A 10,141-nucleotide genomic window follows, 5' to 3' on the forward strand; every position below is an offset into this window, starting at 1 on the left:
CATTTGGACGTAATTGATTTATTGTTAATTGAGATACGTAAAATATTTTACCAGACGTTGGTTCTGTTTAATTCAGGGCCCTGGGTTTTTTGCTGTTTGTTTTGAAGCTAATTTTCTTCAATTCTATGGAGAATATTATGTTATTTCACTAACAAATAGGTTATACAATTATAATTTATATGAACAATCAAGTATCAATTTAGCAATCTTGCTTCAGTAAGGATGAGAATTGGATGTTCATGATTGATTACTGATGCCTGATATGGGTCTATAAATTCCTGTCTTTCGTGTGAACTAGTTAATATGCTGGTTACCAACCCAACAGTGGCCTGGTGGTTAGAATGTCCACCCGGAGATTTAAAGGTTGGGAGTCCTGGCTCAGTCACACCAAAGACCGTAAAAACAGGACCAGATGTCAATGCTTGACACTCAGCATTAATAACATTATGCTAATTACATTTAGACTCTAGACATAATCGGGATCTATTTTTTCCCCTGCAAATTGTTAAGCTAACAAGGGATATGCGTCTTGCCCTTTTTTCTGACAAGGGGTCTAGCAAACCCCGACAAACCCTAACACCTGTCGTTCAGTACCTGTCGTTCAGTACCTGTCGTTCAGTACCTGTCGTGTTATCTGCTCACCTTTAACAGGACTAATCTGAAAATTAAACATTGGGTCTCAAAATAAATGTTGAATAAAAATAAGGAAACAACCTCTGAGTGTCAAGTGACCTCATTGTCATGTGGAAGCCAGAGAGAAGACAAACATACACTGCAATATTAAATCAGTGATCGATCCAACTATTCAGGGTAGGCCGACCCTACATACATACAGTAAACACCCAGTGGCTAATGAATTAAGTGCTTCTCTGTTGCATACAATGCTGGGGCCTGTCCTCTCTCATCTACAGACCCCAGGCTGCTCTCTCTGACACCCATTAACCTGGATGAGAAATGTATTGTTGATGAACTCCAGGCAGTATTTAATTGGTCAAAACCTGCTATAGTTTAAATCTCAGTTCTCCACTGTCCTGCCGGTTTTACATTGTTCCATGACAGTGGTATGTGTTCCTCAATGATAGGAGCTGTGCAGCCCCTACTCTAACACCACTAGTGTTTCTCTACTCTGCTCAGCGGTCACTTCTTCCTCATTCCAACCCTCTTCCTGGGTTCAGACTAGAGACCTGGTTGTCAGCACGCGGTGGTTCGGAAAGTCCCACCACGCTTGTTGTTGCCAGGGAGAGGTGTAATCCTATTGAACAGGGTGAGTGACTGTAACACAGCAGACAGTGAACACTGAGGCTGAGGCAGGATGACCACAATCTCCCCTGATGGACACAAAGGTCCATTACAAATACATGTTCTGTCCACGTTTCACCATATCAGGATTCAAATCTGGAGGTATATTGGGATTTTACAAGGGGATCATTTCAAATACACTACCTGCTGTTATCATCCCTGTTTAATGGTTAATACACTGATTTACTTAATGAACCTTGACCTCCTCATCTCCCATAACAGCCACTGCAGCTGTTAATCAACTCTGTGATCCGGGTCACAGGACCAATGTGACTGACCTGGTATCAAACCCTGGTTGAGACCGATGACTTGTGTTAGCTTCCACAGATAATTCGTAGGCTTTAGAATCATAATCTTCACACAGCACACAAATACACACACACACACACACACACACGTAACAGGGTTATATTGGTGATTCCCCTTGCCACTTTATTGTTAAGCCAATGGGTTTTTGGTTTGAGTTTGTCTTGCCTTCACCTACTCAACATGGCATCTTATTGGCTGGTTTGCGTAGCTTGCTTACGAGGGGGGATGTTCCAGTTAGAATCATCCCAGTGAACAAGCACCAAACCAGCGGTAAGTTGTTGGTTGCAAAGCACTGTACATCAAAAGTGATTTTTATACTCTCAAGTGATGATTTAAATGTACAATTTATATCAAATTGTTTGTAAACGTTATTGGAACATCACACATAATATGCAGCGGTTTTTGGAGAATATTTGTTGTGCATTTTGTTGTAAAGAATTCCCGCCAGTACTAGCTAGCAACTTACTGTGTCGGGGGGGGGGGGGGGGAGCCGTGCATTGCATGGCGTGCAATTTTGTGCTGTTCCTATCAGGTACATTGTTAAAGATATTATATTGTAATTGTATTATTTTGGTAACTAGCCCAGTGAACAAGCACCAAACCAGCGTGCGTAACTAGCCCAGTGAACAAGCACCAAACCAGCGTGCGTAACTAGCCCAGTGAACAAGCACCAAACCAGCGTGCGTAACTAGCCCAGTGAACAAGCACCAAACCAGCGTGCGTAACTAGCCCAGTGAACAAGCACCAAACCAGCGTGCGTAACTGCCCAGTGAACAAGCACCAAACCAGCGTGCGTAACTGCCCAGTGAACAAGCACCAAACCAGCGTGCGTAACTGCCCAGTGAACAAGCACCAAACCAGCGTGCGTGACTAGCCCAGTGAACAAGCACCAAACCAGCGTGCGTAACTAGCCCAGTGAACAAGCACCAAACCAGCGTGCGTAACTGCCCAGTGAACAAGCACCAAACCAGCGTGCGTAACTGCCCAGTGAACAAGCACCAAACCAGCGTGCGTGACTAGCCCAGTGAACAAGCACCAAACCAGCGTGCGTAACTAGCCCAGTGAACAAGCACCAAACCAGCGTGCGTGAGTGCAGAGTTGGATGGTGAGACATGCATTGCATGACGTGCAATTTTGTGCTGTTCCTATCAGAATAAATCTACATGACTGGTGCTACATGTTGGAGTTCTGTGTCGATGACTGATTATACACAACGCAAGAAGAGTACTGTTACACACACACACACACACTTTGTCTTATCATTGTTTTACCAAAAATAATGTCACATTTGAGGTGAAATTGTACTTAAAGTTGACAATATTGTAAATATTACAAAGAAACAGTATTATGAAGGTCAGTATTTATTACATTCATTATTTGATTGACAGTTCAGCTACTTCTACTACCAGTACACAGAGAAACCTTCAGTAGTCTTTATATGAGGACGACAAGTTTCTTCATATCCTTCCCTTGTGTCACAAATGTCTCACTCAAATCAAAGCTCACCAGTTACTAGGGGGAGCGTGTAGTTCCAGCTGGGACACCGATGGGACTACACTCAGGTCTCTGCCTAGTAACTGGTGAGAAAGCTGTCTTCCTTTTTTCTATTGGTTCAGAATTATAAAATGGAACTTCAGAAGGTTCAGGACTTTTCTAGACTGGTTTGTCTGGACAAATATATGAGGACTACAAGTTTCTTCCTATCCTTCTCCTGTGTCACAAATGTCTCATTCATAGCAATTAGCGTTAAAACAGTCAACAGCAAATCTGTTGTTCGAGCTGTTAGTGTTTCCAGCAGGTTGTTTAACTCTGTGGTCTGAGATGTGAAGTGAACCAGTCACAGGGATTCACTGTAAAGATGGTCCCAAAGTCTGCTCTTTGGGGGCCTTTAACAGTTTGGGAGTGTATTATTTTCTGTCAAGTGATATCATACGGTCACCTGTAAAATGTGCTGGAAGCTCTACACATATTTACAACTGACTGACAGTACCTGTCATGTTATCTGCTCGTCTCAATACCATGTTAACCTGCTGAGGTAGACTGCATTAGCTTTAGGAGTCATCAGGTCTCAGCCAACCAGGGCTGATACTGGGCCAGTCACACTGGTGCTGTGACCCTGAGCATAGAGTTGATGAACAGCTGCAGGTTGTTATGGGGGATGAGGAGGTCAAAGGGGTGAGATGTTGTAGAGAATGTGGTTCAGTCGACTACAGTATACTACTTGTCATTTATTTGTTTACAATCAATCTAAAACATAATACAATATATGTCTGTGTACTTAATCTGGGTAGGAAGATTCTCAAAGCCCAAACAGAAATGTGGGTGACGGTGTCTACCTAGTTACAGCTGAGTAAGGATGAAACAAGTGACCTGATTGGTCCTATTGTTCAGGAAGCTGCTGCACTTAGAGAAACAAGTTGAATCCCTCCAGTGAAAGTTCACACCAGTCAGAAGGTAACTAACTAACTGTACAGTACAGTCCTCTTGAATGTCTCTCTGTTGTCTGAACATGAAGACCTCTATGATTGTCCTCATCCTCTGCTGTCAGGTGTATGCAGAAGACAAAGGTAAGTAGATAGTGTTCAGTTGATGAGGGAAATAAAATATATTATATAACCAAAAACGTGTTTCAAGAGCTTGTAATGTTTAAAATGGATAATATTGACCACTGTGACTGAAATTAACACATTAGTGAAACTCCTTGGTTAGGGACTATTGATGCACCAGGCTGTTACAGGTTAGGTGTTAGACCAGGATGGTGTTTGGGTTATAGGGTTAGACCAGGATGGTGTTTGGGTTATAGGGTTAGACCAGGATGGTGTTTGGGTTATAGGGTTAGACCAGGGACAGGATGGTGTTTGGGTTATAGGGTTAGACCAGGGACAGGATGGTGTTTGGGTTATAGGGTTAGACCATGGACAGGATGATGTTTGGGTTATAGGGTTAGACCAGGGACAGGGACATGATGATGTTTGGGTTATAGGGTTAGACCAGGGACAGGATGATGTTTGGGTTATAGGGTAAGGACAGGGACAGGATGGTGTTTGGGTTATAGGGTTAGACCAGGGACATGATGGTGTTTGGGTTATAGGGTTAGACCAGGGACAGGATGGTGTTTGGGTTATAGGGTTAGACCAGGGACAGGATGATGTTTGGGTTATAGGGTTGGACCAGGGACATGATGGTGTTTGTGTTATAGGGTTAGACCAGGGACAGGATGGTGTTTGGGTTATAGGGTTAGACTAGGGACAGGGACAGGATGGTGTTTTGGTTATAGGGTTAGACCAGGGACAGCGACAGGATGGTGTTTGGGTTATAGGGTTAGACCAGGGACAGGATGATGTTTGGGTTATAGGGTTAGACCAGGGACAGGATGATGTTTGGGTTATAGGGTTAGACCAGGGACAGGATGATGTTTGGGTTATAGGGTTAGACCAGGGACAGGATGGTGTTTAGGTTATAGGGTTAGACCAGGGACAGGATGGTGTTTGGGTTATAGAGTTAGACCAGGGACAGGATGGTGTTTGGGTTATAGGGTTAGACCAGGGGCAGGATGGTGTTTGGGTTATAGGGTTAGACCAGGGACAGGATGGTGTTTGGGTTATAGGGTTAGACCAGGGACAGGATGGGGTTTGGGTTCAAGGGTTAGACCAGGGATAGGATGGTGTTTGGGTTATAGGGTTAGACCATGGACAGGATGGTGTTTGGGTTATAGGGTTAGACCATGGACAGGATGATGTTTGGGTTATAGGGTTAGACCAGGGACAGGGACATGATGATGTTTGGGTTATAGGGTTAGACCAGGGACAGGATGATGTTTGGGTTATAGGGTAAGGACAGGGACAGGATGGTGTTTGGGTTATAGGGTTAGACCAGGGACATGATGGTGTTTGGGTTATAGGGTTAGACCAGGGACAGGATGGTGTTTGGGTTATAGGGTTAGACCAGGGACAGGATGATGTTTGGGTTATAGGGTTAGACCAGGGACATGATGGTGTTTGTGTTATAGGGTTAGACGAGGGACAGGATGGGGTTTGGGTTATAGGGTTAGACTAGGGACAGGGACAGGATGGGGTTTTGGTTATAGGGTTAGACCAGGGACAGGGACAGGATGGTGTTTGGGTTATAGGGTTAGACCAGGGACAGGATGATGTTTGGGTTATAGGGTTAGACCAGGGACAGGATGACGTTTGGGTTATAGGGTTAGACCAGGGACAGGATGATGTTTGGGTTATAGGGTTAGACCAGGGACAGGATGGTGTTTAGGTTATAGGGTTAGACCAGGGACAGGATGGTGTTTGGGTTATAGGGTTAGACCAGGGACAGGATGGTGTTTGGGTTACAGGGTTAGACCAGCGACAGGATGATGTTTGGGTTATAGGGTTAGACCAGGGACATGATGATGTTTGGGTTATAGGGTTAGACCAGGGACAGGATGATGTTTGGGTTATAGGGTAAGACCAGGGACAGGGACAGGATGGTGTTTGGGTTATAGGGTTAGACCAGGGACAGGATGGTGTTAGGGTTAGACCAGGGACAGGATGATGTTTGGGTTATAGGGTTAGACCAGGGACATGATGGTGTTTGTGTTATAGGGTTAGACCAGGGACAGGATGGTGTTTGGGTTATAGGGTTAGACTAGGGACAGGGACAGGATGGTGTTTTGGTTATAGGGTTAGACCAGGGACAGGATGGTGTTTGGGTTATAGGGTTAGACCAGGGACAGGATGATGTTTGGGTTATAGGGTTAGACCAGGGACATGATGGTGTTTGTGTTATAGGGTTAGACCAGGGACAGGATGGTGTTTGGGTTATAGGGTTAGACTAGGGACAGGGACAGGATGGTGTTTTGGTTATAGGGTTAGACCAGGGACAGGGACAGGATGGTGTTTGGGTTATAGGGTTAGACCAGGGACAGGATGATGTTTGTGTTATAGGGTTAGACCAGGGACAGGATGGTGTTTGGGTTATAGGGTTAGACCAGGGACAGGATGATGTTTGGGTTATAGGGTTAGACCAGGGACAGGATGGTGTTTAGGTTATAGGGTTAGACCAGGGACAGGATGATGTTTGGGTTATAGGTTACAGGGTTAGGGGGTAGTTAGTGGATAGTTAACTGTGTCTTGATAGTTAGTTGAACATGTTAAACCACCTGTAGTGGTCTATACAAATACAGTATTACCACATTATTCTGCCACTAATTTAAACACTGAAGGGTTAAAAGGATGTATGTTCATGTTGGTAAAGCAGGACAGTAAAATGTTATTAAATAATGTGTCTGAACATCACAATGAGGAGCTTCCCGATGTAATGTACTAACGGGTTCATTTGGTTCTTTTCTCAGTTCTGCATATTGATATATATATTACTGGATGCAGTGATTCAGATGGAGTGGATATGTATGGACTGGATGGTGAAGAGTTGTGGTACGCAGACTTCAACAAAAAGGAGGGAGTGGTGGCTCTGCCTCCGTTTGCAGATCAGATCAGCTTCCCTGGATTTTATGAACTGGCTGTAGGTAATCAGGGGGTATGCAAAGCAAACCTGGCCACATTTATAAAAGCTTACAAGAACCCACCAGAGACAATAGGTAAGAGAGAAGTAATCTGGAGTGAATGAATCAATAGAATTAAAGTAGTAAAATAGTGAACTCACTGTAACCTCTAACATGTTGTATCATCTGTGTTATTGAGCTCCACATATGATCAGTGTTACAGCCTTTTAATATTACTACAACAAGCCTGATCAATGCTTCACTACACTTATAGACCCCAGGCAGAATGCATGTGATGATAAATGTGTTCCCACAGACCCTCCTCACAGCAGCATCTACCCCAGGGATGATGTGGAACTGGGGGTGGAGAATACCCTCATCTGCCACGTCAGTGGGTTCCACCCTGCACCTGTCAGAGTCAGGTGGACCAGGAACAATCAGAATGTGACCGAGGGAGTGCGTATCAGCACCCCCTACCCCAACACTGATTTCACCCTCAACCAGTTCTCAAGTCTGAGCTTCACCCCAGAGGAGGGAGACATCTATGGCTGTACTGTGGAGCACAAGGCCCTTACTGAGCCCCTGACACGGATCTGGGGTGAGAAGACACAATCACATTACATTTAGCCTGCATTACTTTTGACTTCTTCTCAACATTTTAGTGTCACAAATCCGTTGTTTCAGCCATTTACTCTGTAACTGATAAAATTACCAACAGTTCATCACTTGATGTTATTACTCTGTGTGTCTCTGTGTGTCTCTCTCTCTGTCTGTCTCTGTGTGTCTCTGTGTGTCTCTCTCTCTGTCTGTGTGTCTATGTGTGTCTCTTTCTCTGTCTGTGTGTCTCTGTGTGTCTCTGTGTCTCTCTGTCTGTGTGTCTCTCTCTCTGTCTGTGTGTCTCTGTGTGTCTCTTTCTGTCTGTGTGTCTCTCTCTCTCTGTGTGTCTCTCTCTCTCTGTGTGTCTCTCTCTCTATCTGTGTGTCTCTCTTTCTGTCTGTGTCTCTGTGTGTGTGTCTCTCTCTCTGTGTGTCTCTGTGTCTCTCTTTGTCTGTGTGTCTGTGTGTGTCTCTCTCTGTCTGTGTGTCTCTCTCTCTGTCTGTGTGTCTCTCTCTCTGTCTGTGTGTCTCTCTCTCTGTCTGTGTGTGTCTCTCTCTCTGTGTGTGTGTGTGTGTGTGTGTGTGTGTGTGTGTGTGTGTGTGTGTCTCTCTCTGTGTGTGTGTGTGTGTGTGTTTCTCTCTCTGTGTGTGTGTGTCGTGTGTGTGTGTGTGTGTCTCTCTCTCTCTCTGTGGGTGTGTGTGTGTTTCTCTGGCTGTGTGTGTGTCTCTGTGTGTGTGTGTGTGTGTCTCTGTGTGTGTGGGTGTGTGTGTCTCTCTCTCTTTGTGTGTGTGTCTCTCTCTTTGTGTGTGTCTCTGTTTGTGTGTGTGTGTGTCTCTCTCTCTGTGGGTCTGTGTGTGTTTCTCTGTGTGTGTTTCTCTGTGTGTGTGTCTCTGTGTGTGTGTCTCTGTGTCTCTGTGTGTGTGTGTGTGTCCACAGAACCTGAGGTGAGCCAGCCCAGTGTGGGTCCTGCTGTGTTCTGTGGAGTGGGTCTGACTCTGGGGCTGCTGGGAGTGGCTACCGGAACATTCTTCCTCATCAAAGGGAACCAGTGCAACTGAGACTACAGCTGTCAGATCATCATGGCAAATCTGCATAAATATAGAGGGCGTCGCCATCATTTAAAGTATCTTTGTATTGTTAAAACTTTGTATATAGACTGTAGATGGCAAAAAGCCTTTTTAGCCTCCTCAGGAATGTGAGGTTAAACTGCAGATAATATAGTTTCAGGAGGGGTCAAGTACATGAATTAAACACGTGTACTGCAGATTTATCCCCCTTGGCCCCTTCAAAGGTAGAGCATAACAATAGTCTGATATAGTAAACATTTCAGCAGTCTATGCTAATTATCCCCCAAATTGATGTATGCCGGGGTTACTTTTTAACCTTGTATGTGTTTATTAAAGCGTATTAGCCCTGAAACCCCCCTGGTCTGTGTCTTCTGGTTCCACTGCCACATGTGACCCCTCCCCACCTATGGGTGTGCCACAGCACATTACACTGAGTCTATTGGATGTAAGTTTACAGAGAAACATACTCCTGCAACAGGTTGGAAAAAATAAACTATAAACTAACATTATGGGACTGAATGAAACTTCTGTCATCTGCCACATGTTTGGGGTGGCAGGTAGCCTAGTGGTTAGAGGGGGGTGGCAGGTAGCCTAGTCGTTAGAGGGGGTGGCAGGTAGCCTAGTGGTTAGAGGGGGGCGGCAGGTAGCCTAGTGGTTAGAGGGGGGCGGCAGGTAGCCTAGTGGTTAGAGGGGGGCGGCAGGTAGCCTAGTGGTTAGAGGGGGGCGGCAGGTAGCCTAGTGGTTAGAGGGGGGCGGCAGGTAGCCTAGTGGTTAGAGGGGGGCGGCAGGTAGCCTAGTGGTTAGAGGGGGGCGGCAGGTAGCCTAGTGGTTAGAGGGGGGCGGCAGGTAGCCTAGTGGTTAGAGTGTTGGGCCAGTAAACAAAAGAATGCCGGATCGAATTCCCCGAGCTGACGAGGTAAACATCAGTCGCTCTGCCCTTGAACAATGCAGTTTACCCACTGTTCCTAGGCCATCATTGTAAATAACAATGTGTTCTTATCTGACTTGCCTAGTTAAAAGGTAAATATATATATATATTTAACAGTTGAGTCATATACAGTTGGCTACATCTAAATAAACCTAAACATTTATACACTACTTTACCAAAAGTATGTGGACACCTGCGTCAGACATTCCAAAATTGTGGGCATTCAAATGGAGTTGGTCCCCCCCTTTGCTGCTATAACAGCCTCCACTCTTCTGGGAAGGCTTTCCACTAGATGTTGGAACATTGCTACGGGGACTTGCACCCATTCGGCCACAAGAGCATTAGTGAGGTCGGGCACTGATGTTGGGTGATTAGGCCTGGCTAGCAGTCAGCGTTCCAATTCATCCCAAAGGTGTTTGATAGGGTTGAGGTCAGGGCTCTATGCAG

General features: G+C 45.3%; 1 protein-coding gene across 1 annotated transcript; it reads left to right on the forward strand.

The window, feature by feature from the left end:
* Positions 1-4,015: 4,015 nt before the first annotated feature.
* Positions 4,016-9,118, forward strand: LOC109884281 (H-2 class II histocompatibility antigen, A-U alpha chain). The gene is made up of 4 exons (XM_031817391.1): positions 4,016-4,175; positions 6,953-7,198; positions 7,419-7,700; positions 8,636-9,118. The coding sequence occupies exons 1-4, from the start codon at positions 4,097-4,099 to the stop codon at positions 8,755-8,757; spliced, it is 729 nt and encodes a 242-aa protein (XP_031673251.1). The 5' UTR covers positions 4,016-4,096; the 3' UTR covers positions 8,758-9,118.
* Positions 9,119-10,141: the final 1,023 nt, after the last annotated feature.

Source organism: Oncorhynchus kisutch, linkage group LG1 (assembly GCF_002021735.2).
Source record: "Oncorhynchus kisutch isolate 150728-3 linkage group LG1, Okis_V2, whole genome shotgun sequence".
NCBI lineage: Eukaryota > Metazoa > Chordata > Actinopteri > Salmoniformes > Salmonidae > Oncorhynchus > Oncorhynchus kisutch.

Bases quoted from the DNA above. Each gene is read 5' to 3' on its own strand.
- LOC109884281 (XM_031817391.1), top strand. From the start codon at position 4,097: ATGTCTCTCTGTTGTCTGAACATGAAGACCTCTATGATTGTCCTCATC. The intron at 4,176-6,952 runs GTAAGTAGATAG...TTCTTTTCTCAG, and splicing joins GGTGTATGCAGAAGACAAAG to TTCTGCATATTGATATATAT. The intron at 7,199-7,418 runs GTAAGAGAGAAG...GTGTTCCCACAG, and splicing joins GAACCCACCAGAGACAATAG to ACCCTCCTCACAGCAGCATC.